Source organism: Parasteatoda tepidariorum, chromosome 6 (assembly GCF_982258835.1).
Source record: "Parasteatoda tepidariorum strain Cologne lab strain chromosome 6, Ptep-v5.0, whole genome shotgun sequence".
In the NCBI taxonomy this organism is placed as follows: Eukaryota; Metazoa; Arthropoda; class Arachnida; order Araneae; family Theridiidae; genus Parasteatoda; species Parasteatoda tepidariorum.
The window spans coordinates 44,541,225-44,556,400 of NC_141760.1; the positions used below are offsets into that span (position 1 = coordinate 44,541,225).

A 15,176-nucleotide genomic window follows, 5' to 3' on the forward strand; every position below is an offset into this window, starting at 1 on the left:
ATTAACATAAATAATTATGATAGTCCCCCAGTTTTGTGCTAACGAGGTTCGACCATATAGCTAATAATAGTTTTTGGCTTAATCCAAGTTGAACTTTAAATGCATGATATATAATATCTATGTATACACAATGTCTGTAAAGCCCAATATTGAGTGAATTATTAATTTTATCGGTAAAACCTTTGATTTACCTAAGTTACTTGGTAACTCTTAAGTTTTACTCCAAAGGCTTGATAAAAGACCCATACAACATTATATTAAAGAATATTTCAGACTTTTACCAAGCCACTTTGATAAAAACTAGAATTTACCAGTTTTCTGATTTTACTGATTAAATCTAGGACTTACCATAGTGACTTGGTATCTCCTAAGTTTTACTGCAAATACTTGGTAAAAGACCAAAATACAATCATATTAAAGTATACTTCTGACTTTTACCAAACCACTTTGGTAAAAGTTAAACCTAAGACTTACTGGATTTCCAGTTTATGCCGTAACATATGTGCATATCGCTTGGATATGTACAATTTATTAATTACATTTTTAAATTCTTTGACCATGGAAAAAAGAATCTAGGTATTTAGCTATCTTAAATTTTTTGCTAGGCAAGGAAAATGATTATTAATTTATTAAAAGTTTAATTAAATTTAAATTATTCATTAAAGCTTTGTAAAATTTAAAGTTTTGTTTATCAAATTGAAATCTGTTCAATTTTTTTTATAAAATTCTTTATTCAAAGCATTTTTTTTCCTGTTATATGTACATTTTTTCATCATATATAATAATTTTTGTTCCAAACCATTAATTTAGATGTTACTCATATAACAGGCTATTGTTGTTTATAAAAAAGGCATGTAAAAGTCTATTAAAATCATTTGCTAAAAGAATACAGTTACAATACCAAGTAAGTTTCCAGTAATTGTTAGGCTGGAACATTTGAATAATGGCACTGTAAGACATGTTTTTGTCCTGTCAAATTTCAAAGATTCCAATTTTAATAATTTACTATAAATTTCTTGAAATAAAACTGAACTTTTTTTTGTCAAATCAAATTATAAGAAAGTTATAAGTATACATTTCTATGCACTGGTGCCATTGCCATAGAAGTTGTACAATTTTGTTTAAAAAAGTTATTAATTTATAAGATTTTCAAAACCTTTTATTTGAACTTATTGTACACCTCAGTGTATAAATCAACCCCCTCCCCCTATTTTTAATTAGGAGATCGAAAATTTCTTTGTATCAGCATATAAGTTGACCACTAAAGAAAAAAAAAACAATTAGCAAAATTTTCTATTTTATTGTAAAATCTTTGAAAAAGTGTCGAATTTCGAATTCTTTTTAGATGGGGTGAAAGAGATTTTTTTTTGTGGGATTCTAAAGATAAAGTGGAATGCATTGCAGAGTGGGATTTGTAATTGTTAAAAAAAAATTTTAACACCTAAGGATTAAGTTATTTACTTTTTTTAAAAAAATTCTATTTTATTGCAAAATCTTTTGTATTTTATTTTGCTATAAATATTTTTTTGTAAAATCTTTAAAAAGTGTGGAATTTTTAATTCTTTGGATGGGGGTGATGATGACTTTTTTGTAGGACTCTCATCAGATGAAGTAGAATAAATTAAAGAGTGGGGTTCTTAATTGTTGTTAAAAAAACCATTAGCACGTAAGAATTAAATTATGTGTTCTCCAATCATTGCTATTTGAGTCACATTCACATGCATCTTAAATACTTATTTTGAGTACAAGTATTAACCCCTTAACGATCGGTTAATTTTCAAGAAAACGGTCATAAAAGTGTCTATTTTGCCAAATACACGTATTTGATTAGTGCTAATATCTAGTTTAAAATAAACTAACTATTTACTATTACCTTAAAAATATCCTGGTACTGCTATATGGTATGTAAAATGAGAAATCAAATGTTTTCCGGCCAAAAGAAATGAATTAGTTTTATTCTTATTGGCGCATTACTACTGAACACTCCAGCCCGTCAATATCACGAAAGCGAGAAATAACGAGCAAGATCTCACCCCGTCATTTTCACGGGAGCGAGAAGGAAGGAGTTAGAACTTGTACCCCTTTCAGAACTTTTACAAGTTCTAAAAGGAGTATTTGTATTTCGAACACATATAAGTTTAGTTTATGTAGAATATTTTACTTCCAATGAAAAAATATGAAGTTACAAAAATACAATGATACAATATAAAAAATGAGAGAATTTCTGAAAATGGTTGGTTGTGTTAAAAAAGAACAACAAAAAAAGATAAGAAATAGTCTACTATTGAAATTATACAGATTTTTGGATCAATTTTATTTTTTACAACTTTTTAAAATTTTTGTTAATTGTGAATTTGAGTTTTGGTTTAATCAAAATTTGCCTTATATTGCCTTTTTATTTCAAATTGAAACTTATTAGTTATATTTTAAAATTTTTTTAAAAATCTTAATGAATTTTCACTATTGTTAATAATTAAGATTTTTATAATTATTCTTTCTTTTAATTGACAGTGAAGAGGAGAAGACTTCATCTTGTTTGCCTCTGCCAAAATCAAAAGCTGGGAATCTTGAAGCGGAGAAATATTTTCTTCCTTTTGAATTAGCTACTCAATCTAAATCCCCACGGATTGTAATAACAGCTATTGATTGCATACAGGTTATTTAATTAAAATATCATAAAAATATAATTTAATAAGAAACTGAATTTCCTAAATTCATGTATGAATAAATGGTTCTTTTTATTTCATTTTGCATTTTTTAGTAATTATTTCATATGAAAATCTATTTTATAATTTAAGTTATATGTAAGCAAATAATAAGTTCGTGAGCCTCTATCCATTTATTGCTTTTCTTTTTTTTTTGGTAATTATTTCAAATAAGAATGATTTTTAAGTTTGATATAAGTTAGAAGTACGAAAAGCAAATGAAGAGTATATAAAAAGATTGACCACAATCCATTTAAAAGAGTTAAAAAAAAAGAAACTATTTAAAAATAATTCATTAAAAAATAAAAGAAAAACCATTGAGTTAAAATAAAAATCACATTAACAAATAGTTCTCAATTTATGGTTTCTCAAAGGAAATAATAAGAAGTCTCCTGAAATAAAGTAATCATCTGATGTATTTTTCTGCTGGTGATGTGTTCACAAGGCTAATTGTCATCACGCCCATTAATCTATTAATTTTGAATAAAAAACATGATTTAAATTTTAACCTAATGTTATCATTCTAACCCTAAAGATTAGAAATTGGAAGGGAGTTGCCATCGATAGGAGGCACTGACATTTGTCAGCTGTTGGGGCAGCCAAGGCCTGCAAGGGGCTGTTGGGCTGACAAAGAAGTTATCATTCTTAAAATCTTTTCAAGTATTTTAAACTTCTCTGATTACAAACCAAAAACTGAACTAATAAAAATTTAACTAAATTACTAAATGAAATGAGTGATTATATATATGTTATGATTATGTATAAATTGTTTAGTGATTGGTGGTTCTGACTCTTATGCCAATTAAGTTCAATAAGCCAACCAACCATTGAATTTTTTAATGATTTTTAACTGTTTTATTTATTTAAACTTAACTCATTCAGCATTGCATCTTCTCTTATGAATTGAATTGAAAATATTCCCTTCTTCTAAAGAGGTGTCTTCCGCTGTTAATTATTCTTAAAATATATAATATAATACTTAAAGTTTTCTTGAAATTTGTTTATTACTCAGAACATCACTTTTTTGAAGGTAATAAAATTTTTCCATAGACAAATCTGTATTTATCACTTGTTTGCTTATAATGTTTTTATTTATTTATTACTATTTTATTTTATAAAAAAAATGTGTTCTTATATGTTTGGTATTATTGCAATTTTTTTTTATCTATGTTACTGTGATGTTTAAATTCTTTAAATGTGTATGTTATATTTTCCCTTTAGTAATTTTTTTTTCACTGAAAAAAAAGATCATATTAAGTTTAAGATACTTGTCTAATAGTGACTAGCAATAACTATGAGGAGTAAAATTTTTGTTGCATTTATGCAATTACTTGATCTTGCCTAATACGAGTGAAGGATTTTCAAATCTGACATTAATTTTACTCGTAAAACTACAGATTTTTTTAAAAAAAGTCATTTTTAGTCTATTTTTGTTGAAATGCACAAGTTCAGAAACATATGTAACAGGGGCTGCATAAATATTGAGACAAACTTAGGGGAGTTAGGATATATTATCAGAATTAAAATTGTTTAGGAACCCATGCCCAAAGATGCTGTCAATTGTGGGTTGTGTTGCGTTCCTATTATGACCTCTTTACTAGCCCACAAAGAGACAAATCATAATAGAAAAGCACCCCTAGCAGCATATGATGACATTTTTGGACATGGGTTCTTATGCTGTTTTAGTCCTGATGATGTGCCCTATCACCCAAAGAAGTTTGTTGCAACATTTACTTGACCTCATGTTATTTATAATGCTTTTAAATTTGTACATCTCAACAAAAAATAGATTTAAAATGCCATTAAGAAAAAATTGTAGTGTGGTGAGAGAAACTGATTGCAGATTTAAAATCAGTGATATGAAAGTATTTAATCTCTCTATAGTATATCTAAGATCTTTTTAAAAAATGTCATTTAATGGAAAACAAACAAACAGAAATTTTTTCCCCTTGTGTAGTTAATGAGCTTAGATTTTGCCTTTGATGCTTTTTAATTTAATTTATAGTTAATTTATAATTTATGAGAAGAAAAAAATTATAGTAAGATATTTTTTTGATTAATAACATACAACTGTTTTAGAATATTATTTTTTTGTTTTTATTCTTCATAGAAACACATGTCTAGTAATGTTATTCTTACTAACTGTAATTTCTATCTTCAGAAACTAATTGCTTATGGCCATTTAACTGGAAGTATTGCTGATCCTGCCAATCCAAATAAATTGTTAATTGATAGAATTGTTGAAGCGATTTGTAGTTGTTTTCATGGTCCCAACACTGATGATGGCATTCAATTGCAAATTATTAAAGTAAGCTACATATTTTTTCTTTCCAAATTAGCTATGAATGTAATAAAAAGAATTACTTCTAATTGAAAAAAGAAATGAATGAATTTTAATCTGAGAAACACTATTGCTGATATTACATATGTTTTAAGTTAATATTATTTATTTATTTGGTTAAATACATTTTTGATGGAAATGTTTATATAATTAGGTAGTCCAAATTTAATTGTATTGATACCTCTCTGTAAAAGTTAGGAAATTCTCTGTTTTTTTACATTAATTTAATTAGTTTATAATTAAGCTTCATTGTTTACCAAAATAAGGTGTTCCTCTCCTAATGAGGTGACCCAGGTTTGAATCCTAGCAACGTCTGTTAAATTCCGCCAGTAATAAAAATTAAATCAGAGGGAAACTTCATTTTATTATTTTATAGTTTTTGTTTTGAATTATAATTGCATAATGTCTTAAACATAATATTTATACTTTTTAAATTAAATGTTGGATTATGCATATCATAGTTTAATCTTATATATATTGTATTTATTACAATAGTAATTAGATTTTTCTTAAATTTTTTGTTTTAATGATTTTTTGGAATAATTAATTCCCATTATTTATATTAGGCTCTTTTGACGGTTGTGACATCTCAAGCCTGTGAAGTTCATGAAGGGAGTATTTTGCTGGCAGTGAGAACTTGTTATAATATTTATTTGGCTAGTAAAAATTTAATAAATCAAACAACAGCCAGAGCAACTCTTACACAAATGCTCAATGTTATTTTCACACGGATGGAAGTACACGCTGCTGTAAGTGTCTTATTTTATTTTTTTACTATTTTTCTTTTTAAATATTTAAATTATTTGTTTCATCCTTTTAAGTTTAATTTAATTAGTTTGAAGAAAGAGATTAACTTGACATCGTAAGATACCTAATTAATAGTAGTTGGTATTAGGAGAGCAAATTGGCCACTATTATAATAATTATATCATGCTCATAGATATAATTAAATATTTTTTCATTTTTGTATCTTTTTATGCGCCTATTTTATTTTAACCATGCCATTTTTTTTTTAAATATTTAATGTTAGTTTTTTTTATGAAATATATTTTTTATTAAATAGGCTATTGTTCAAGATAAACAACAAAAAGATACAGAATCAGATGAAGTCCAAAATAAAATCTCTGACAATGTAAAACAAGAAAATATTAATGCAGAAGTTAAACTTTTGGTTGAAGACATGGTCACCAATGTTTGTGCAGGTATATTTTTTTGATATTCTGTTTGAAAACCTTGAATTTTTACTTTCCTTTTCAATGTTAATTCATTTTTATTTGTATATTCTGAATTAGTTTTCCTATTCCATGTGCTTTAGGCTTATTAAAATAAGTAACACAGGTTTGTTCAATATTTTTTAGAATACTGAATGCATTAAAATGTTTTTGCCATCTTTGTATTTAGGATTTTATCCTTTAAAGTATTTGTATTCTGATCTAAAGAAGGAAAAAAAAAAAACGCTTAATGCAATGATTTATTCTTCCTAAATTTCTGAGTGTGCAAAAACAAATCAAATTTAATAAATTTTAGGCTAGAGGCAGTAGTGTAAGATAAGCCTGACGTAACATTATTTGAATAATAATATTCATCTTGCTACCACTTAATCTGTTTTATCGACACAACCTGTAGAAACAATTTCATCACAAAAAATTATGCTATCTGATAAAGAACATATTAATTTGTATTTTATGGTAATTTGTCTCAAGCTTACGTAATCTCTCTTGTTGCTTATGCTTACATTATCTGGACTTATTATAATTCTAATTAGTTTGGCAATGTATCCAATGGAAATTACTGTAATTGAATAAAAAAATACAGGATTTGTTCAAAAACAAAATCCTTTTGATCTTTTTTATTGGTTTTTTCCCCAGTATTGATGGGAATATATATTTCTTTTTGGTCGGGAAAATCATTTGCCAAAACCGAATTTTCTTGCCAAGTTCATAATTTTATCGAATTTGGTAAAAAGGCAAATGCTTAGTGCAGGCCCTGTGATGCTGAAAGTTTTAAAAAGTATCTAAAGATTCAAAGTTCATTCTAAAACAATTGTGGATAAACAAAGACTTCTCTGTGGTTAGTGATTAAATAAGTAATTACAACTTTAAGCTAAGTCTGTAAATGCAGCTTACGGATTTATTTGAGCTGATTGTCTTAGAAAATAATATTCCATTTGACGAACACAATAGTTCAATAAGTAATTTTTTAAAAAGCCTGTCAAAATTCCAAAAATACTTGTTGATAAGCAAAGACTTTTCATTTTTTACTGATGAAACAAATAATTACAATTTTAAATTATGTCAATTGTTTGAAAATCTCGCAAAAGCTTTAATTAGGGAGCTTAACTTTACTGTTGATTCTTTAAATAAGGAATAAAAATTGTAAGCACACGAAATCTGCATTTAAAGGGATTTCTTCTGCAATTTCATAAGGAAGCTTCTGTCTGCAGTTCTGATTTAATATGTGACATTGCAGAAAAATGTTTAGTGAGCTTCATGTCAACATGCTGGGAGAAACGGACTAGATCATTGGTTATTAGCTGAGGGCCCTGAATTTGTTTTCGCAGAAGAGAAGAGCAATAAACTTGTTTTGCCCATTATATGATTTTTACTATTTGGTTTTATATCTCGTTTAGTGAGCTTCATGTCCACATGCTGGAGTCATTGCGTAGAAACGAACTAGATCATTGGTTATTAGCTGAGGGCCCTGAATTTGTTTTCGCAGAAGAGAAGAGCAATAAACTTGTTTTGCCCATTATATGATTTTTACTATTTGGTTTTATATCTCGTTTAGTGAGCTTCATGTCCACATGCTGGAGTCATTGCGTAGAAACGAACTAGATCATTGGTTATTAGCTGAGGGCCCTGAATTTGTTTTCGCAGTAGAGAAGAGCAATAAACTTGCTTTGCCCATTATTTGATTTTTACTATTTGGTTTTATATCTCGTTTAGTGAGCTTCATGTCCACATGCTGGAGTCATTGCGTAGAAACGAACTAGATCATTGGTTATTAGCTGAGGGCCCTGAATTTGTTTTCGCAGTAGAGAAGAGCAATAAACTTGCTTTGCCCATTATTTGATTTTTACTATTTGGTTTTATATCTCGTTTAGTGAGCTTCATGTCCACATGCTGGAGTCATTGCGTAGAAACGAACTAGATCATTGGTTATTAGCGGAGGGCCCTGAATTTGTTTTCGCAGTAGAGAAGAGCAATAAACTTGCTTTGCCCATTATTTGATTTTTACTATTTGGTTTTATATCTCGTTTAGTGAGCTTCATGTCCACATGCTGGAGTCATTGCGTAGAAACGAACTAGATCATTGGTTATTAGCTGAGGGCCCTGAATTTGTTTTCGCAGTAGAGAAGAGCAATAAACTTGCTTTGCCCATTATTTGATTTTTACTATTTGGTTTTATATCTCGTTTAGTGAGCTTCATGTCCACATGCTGGAGTCATTGCGTAGAAACGAACTAGATCATTGGTTATTAGCTGAGGGCCCTGAATTTGTTTTCGCAGTAGAGAAGAGCAATAAACTTGCTTTGCCCATTATTTGATTTTTACTATTTGGTTTTATATCTCGTTTAGTGAGCTTCATGTCCACATGGAGTCATTGCGTAGAAACGAACTAGATCATTGGTTATTAGCTGAGGGCCCTGAATTTGTTTTCGCAGTAGAGAAGAGCAATAAACTTGCTTTGCCCATTATTTGATTTTTACTATTTGGTTTTATATCTCGTTTAGTGAGCTTCATGTCCACATGCTGGAGTCATTGCGTAGAAACGAACTAGATCATTGGTTATTAGCTGAGGGCCCTGAATTTGTTTTTGCAGTAGAGAAGAGCAATAAACTTGCTTTGCCCATTATTTGATTTTTACTATTTGGTTTTATATCTCGTTTAGTGAGCTTCATGTCCACATGCTGGAGTCATTGCGTAGAAACGAACTAGATCATTGGTTATTAGCTGAGGGCCCTGAATTTGTTTTCGCAGTAGAGAAGAGCGATAAACTTGCTTTGCCCATTATTTGATTTTTACTATTTGGTTTTATATCTCGTTTAGTGAGCTTCATGTCCACATGCTGGAGTCATTGCGTAGAAACGAACTAGATCATTGGTTATTAGCTGAGGGCCCTGAATTTGTTTTCGCAGTAGAGAAGAGCAATAAACTTGCTTTGCCCATTATTTGATTTTTACTATTTGGTTTTATATCTCGTTTAGTGAGCTTCATGTCCACATGCTGGAGTCATTGCGTAGAAACGAACTAGATCATTGGTTATTAGCTGAGGGCCCTGAATTTGTTTTCGCAGTAGAGAAGAGCAATAAACTTGCTTTGCCCATTATATGATTTTTACTATTTGGTTTTATATCTCGTTTAGTGAGCTTCATGTCCACATGCTGGAGTCATTGCGTAGAAACGAACTAGATCATTGGTTATTAGCTGAGGGCCCTGAATTTGTTTTCGCAGTAGAGAAGAGCAATAAACTTGCTTTGCCCATTATTTGATTTTTACTATTTGGTTTTATATCTCGTTTAGTGAGCTTCATGTCCACATGCTGGAGTCATTGCGTAGAAACGAACTAGATCATTGGTTATTAGCTGAGGGCCCTGAATTTGTTTTCGCAGTAGAGAAGAGCAATAAACTTGCTTTGCCCATTATATGATTTTTACTATTTGGTTTTATATCTCGTTTAGTGAGCTTCATGTCCACATGCTGGAGTCATTGCGTAGAAACGAACTAGATCATTGGTTATTAGCTGAGGGCCCTGAATTTGTTTTCGCAGTAGAGAAGAGCAATAAACTTGTTTTGCCCATTATTTGATTTTTACTATTTGGTTTTATATCTCGTCAAGTATCTGGACAGCTCATAATTTCAAAAATGTGGAGGGGGTATTATTGACATTTAAAAAGGATTAGAAACACAATACAGTAGTAGAGAAAACAAATTTGCGAAAATATTCAGCAATTTTAAAGATTTGATAGGTTTATCACAAATTTTCATATTATCATTTGTTAGAGTTAAAAATATTTTATTAATTATTTTTTATTGTTTTAAGATATGCTGCTTAATTCTATACCTGAAGCTCAAGATTCGAGTCCTTCCTCCTCAAGAGGATCAACTAACAACTTACAAAGACTTCCTTCACAGGAAAGTCTGGAAACTTATGAAGGCAATATAGAAACTTCTCAAGCAAGCTTTTCTCATGTATTGCAGAAAGATGCATTTTTAGTTTTTCGATCATTGTGTAAACTAAGCATGAAGCCATTACCAGAAGGGCAACCAGATCCTAAGTATGCTTTTGTTTGACTGTATTTATTTAGCTTAAAAGATTGTGCATGTTTTTAAATGTTTTTTTTCCAGGTATCTTTTATTTTAATCCATTGTAGCCTCTTGGTCATGATAATTTGCTTGTCACTACCTCTCACTACAAAATTGGCCATTACTACTGGCTAACAACTGCACTTTAGACATCATTGCAATCTGAAAAAATACTGTGTTAATGGGTTAAAGAATTATAAAAAAATCTAGCGTTATTCATTGTTATAAAAAAGATTTTTTTGAAGTAGTGAAATCTTTGATTTTATATAATAATTTTAGGGCATTTATATTTTCACTGATTACAGTTCTTGTATTTCATGTATTTTTTTTTTCTATTTGCACTGTAATTTCTGTCAACAGGCAAATTGCTTGTGATGAACAAAACTCACTACTGTAATATTGCACATTCAAGTGGCTTAATTTATGTATACCAATAACATGAAATTTGATAAAAAGAAAAGAGTATTTCCTGACATGTGCTGTACTAAATTTTACTTTATTGATTATTCGCAAATGTAAAAGATTATTTATAAACCCCCCCCCCAAATTTTTTTTTATTGTTAAACAGTTATAAATTATATGAAAATATACAATGAAATAATATGCATGATCTTTTAATCAGCTGTAATAGATTTAATTTATTTTTTGTTTAAAATTGTGGAGAACTTTACCATGTAGAACAATTGCAAACATACTATATCTTTTAATTCTAGAAGATAACTGATTTAAGTATAATCAAATGGTAAAAAGCAATGAATAAGAAGAATTAATTAAAAAAAAAAAAGTATTTTGAAGTATATAAATTGAAAACTTCAAAAGCTGTAAAGTGTTAGGGGGACATTTAAACTTTACAGAATTCATTCAGTAAAATAAAATGCTTCAGAAAAAGGAAGTAGATGCACCATCTGTGACATAACATATTTAAAATCATAAAACGCTCTGGCATATTTCCTGAAATTTTAACAAAAGTTTTTTTAAGTAAATATTCATATTTTTCTATTGTAGCTTTATGATATATATATGGGAACAAAGAAAAAGTATTACTTTTACTTCAACATTGGAATCACTTTTACTGCCGGTGGAACAAAAGTAAAAATTTCTTTTAATTTTAAAATTAAGTTAGTTGCTCAGTAAACTTCATCATCATAGCAGTTTGTTGTTACTAACCATTGTAGTGAATGTTATTTGAAATACTAACAGCAAAATATGTCTGCATGCAGTTAACTGAAAATATGGAATTTATTTTTACTTAAATTATTACTTTTGCTAACGCTGACAACAACCTGGATTCAACAGTAAAATTTACAAAAACTATCTTGGAACTATTTTGTTTAAGACTATATTTTGTAGTGGTTATATTTTGATAATGCTAAAAATTAAAATAATTGGAATAAAACTGAAATTTAACTTTAGTATTTTCTTAATTAAACTGTTTTTATAAAGCTTTCATGACTGAAAGATGTTTACAAAAATTATTTTAATCGCTGGTTTCAATGGAAAGTTAAGTAATATAGTTTGAATTTATTTTTATATGCACTATTTATCAGTGTAATTTTTAGGTTACCAGGTCTTAACTTTTTGTGTCTTAAATTGTCCAAAATTGGTTAATATTTAGAACAATCCTATAGGCTTCAGAAATTGTCAAAACAGTTTTATGCATAAAACAGAGTTTTGACATGAAAAGGATCATATACAAATTTAGACTACCATTAACTTATAAATTATGAAAATCCTTTAGGGGGGATTGTAAATATATTAATATAAATTATTTCAAAACTTCATATGTTCAGAAATTTTTAAAAAAATTCAAAGAAAAATAAATACATTAAAAAAGATTTACCATTTGTTAAACACTTTTTTTGGTCATTTGATAAAATAACAGCATGTGAAATTATTGTAAACTCTCTAAACTCTGCACAGTTTAGTAACAGGTGCTTTGTGGACAAAATTTTGTAGGTTTTAAATAATTTTTTTTTTTTTAACATTTTTACTTGATTTAATAGTTAAGTCTAAATATGGAATATGAATGATGAAATTTCTTAAAATTTGTAATTCATTTTAAAATATGCATACATATAGACACCTGTCCCAAGTGGCACATATTGAAAGGGTCAGTGGTTAACCACACACACATCACACTCCATTTTACAGGGTGGACCCATTCATAAATCTATTAATTCGTTCACAGATAATTTTGACCTGAAACAAAGAACAAATGTTAAGAACTGGCTTTTAACATGAAAAGGATCAAATACGAATTTAAACTACTGTGAACTTATAAATGATGAAAATCCTTTGCTGGTAATGATGATGAGATATCATAAACAAAAGAAGTAACTGATTTTCTTGTGTAAATTTTATTTCTCTATTGAGCAGGCTATTATTATTAATACTTTTTTTTAACATTTCAGTGACATTCACAAGTTTATTGTTTAATTTCAGTTAGATTCAGTTCAGTTAGTAATAATCTCCACTTCATTACCCCCAGAGGTATTGATTTGTTATGGGAACTTGGGGGACTTTGTGACCCCAACAGATCTAATGTACACCAGTCACCTTTAATGCACCATGTTTTTTTGGGCGGTTGGATTCTAACTCGCGACACGATTCCAACTAGGCTATCCCGGCCCCCAAATAGTTTCTATTGTCTGTGTATATACATGTTTAGATATTAATTTGTTGAGTGATGTATTTCAAAAGTCTTAAGAGAAGAAAGCAGAGTCTTATGATGTGTTACGTGTTGCAGTTAGATAAGAAAAATAATTTAACTCTTGACAATGTGAAGATATATTTCTGAAAACAAGAGATGTAATCCAAGCTATTTGTCACATGGCCATTTCGTCAAATTCATTATCATTCAACATCAAATGTACAATTATTTAAAAGCTATTATTTGTTTGTGGGAATGTTTGAAAGGAATTGTGGATTTGATTTAAGATTTATTTAGATTAGTCCTAATATTTAATCATTTAAAATTACATTTAATTAAAAAATATATGCTTAGTTATTTATATTTTAGTTACTTATCGATTGGTAATTTTACCACTTTTCAGAATTCTCGAGTTTGAACATTTTAATTCACTTTTAGGCAGTTTTGTAAACTGCTGTACAGTTTCAGAAAGTTTTGTGTAGCAAATTTTGCATGTTTTATCCAAAGCACAAATTAGAGTGGTTTTTTCTTCTGCCCATAGCATTGTTAATTCTGTGATATTTACTTTTGGCATTTTTTCTAGGTCTCATGAGCTACGATCAAAAATCCTTTCTCTTCAATTATTACTTACCATTCTTCAGGGAGCAGGGCCAGTGTTTAAATCCACTGAAATGTTTATCAATGCTATCAAACAATATTTATGTGTTGCCTTGTCAAAGAATGGGGTATCCTCAATTCCGGAAGTCTTTGAACTATCTCTATCAATATTTTTAACTCTTCTTCAAAATTTCAAGACTCATTTAAAGATGCAAATTGAAGTAAGCAGTAGTACCTTTTCTTTATATTTTGTTAATGTTAACATGAATTGTTTTTCAAGATATCTCTTACATGTAATATTTTTTTTTCAGGTCTTCTTTAAAGAAATATTCCTAAATATTTTAGAAACTTCAAATAGTTCATATGAACACAAATGGATGGTTATTCAAGCCCTTACTAGAATATGTGCTGGTATACAATTTTCTTTATTAACTTCTTGAGTAATCCACACAACATTAAAAAAATTATTTAAATAAAAATCAAAACTTTTTACTATCTATCTATCTAAATAGTATTTTGCATAAATGTCTTAGTACTTTCTATAGATTTTTTTAAAACTTTTGTTTACCCTCCAAAATATAGCTATCAAAACCATAAAATGTGCAAGTATTATCTTGATTTAATCATTAAGGTTATATCTTAGACCATTGGCCTTTAGATTAGTAACCCATTCGTGTAGCTATAGTAGATGTTAACAATCTTAATCAAATTCAAATAATAAAATTGACATTGAGATCTTAGGATAATTGAATTATATTTAATTTATGACTTAAGAGCAATAATTTTAGATAATGTTAAAACAATATATAGAGCACAAATAAACAAATGGTAAAAATGTATTGCTGCTTTTGTGCTTATGTATAAATATCATCACTGATGTCACAAAGAACTGATAATTCAATTAATTTCTTCTTTTTTTTTTTACTAATGATATTGGCTTCAGTACCCAAATGATCACCTGTCGTTTATGCATGTTCAACTGGGTTTTATACAATGTTCCCATATTAATTTACTACCAGAATAAAGACCACCCTGTTTCCTTTAGATAAAATTTAATAAAGTATTTTAAATATCAGAAATAATAATTGATATAAATATGTTTGTGCTTATCTTGTATAACAAATTTTTTTCATACATATTTTATTTATAGAATTATGCTCATCTTAGTAGCAAAGCTTTTATCTTGAAGCCATTAAGAATTTTTAGTTTATCAATTTCTGAGTTAAAACAAAACTTATAGTTGGCAAAAATGTAAATATTATCAGCAGAAATTTGCAGGGAGACAGGGAATAACTGAAATAAATTTTACACCCATAATTTATTTTAATGGAAAATGTTAGCCTTTTTAAAGTTGTTAAAAATCAAAGATGGACCTTTTAACGGGATTTTATTTTAGCACTGAAATCTAAAATACTCAAGGCATATTTTCCTGTCTTCCTTATCACACATACAAGAAAATTGCCACTATATTCAATACACTTGAATTCAATTGATTTTTCTATTAAGTCACTTTTAGAGATAAGGATTTGAACTTAACCACTTGAAACATCCCTAAAAAAATTATTGTGTAAAGACATT

At 28.5% G+C, this 15,176-nt stretch overlaps 1 protein-coding gene across 2 annotated transcripts in view; it reads left to right on the top strand.

Annotated features, from left to right (window-relative positions):
- Positions 1-15,176, top strand: part of Sec71 (ADP ribosylation factor guanine nucleotide exchange factor Sec71) — a 62,917-nt gene that overhangs the window by 6,812 nt on the left and 40,929 nt on the right. For both annotated transcript variants that reach the window (XM_016070935.5, XM_071178743.2), the window contains 7 exons: positions 2,512-2,656; positions 4,867-5,013; positions 5,613-5,795; positions 6,110-6,248; positions 10,089-10,323; positions 13,585-13,819; positions 13,910-14,009. In XM_016070935.5, the coding sequence (XP_015926421.1) occupies positions 2,512-2,656; positions 4,867-5,013; positions 5,613-5,795; positions 6,110-6,248; positions 10,089-10,323; positions 13,585-13,819; positions 13,910-14,009 (1,184 nt within the window). The remainder of the gene's footprint in view (positions 1-2,511; positions 2,657-4,866; positions 5,014-5,612; positions 5,796-6,109; positions 6,249-10,088; positions 10,324-13,584; positions 13,820-13,909; positions 14,010-15,176) is intronic.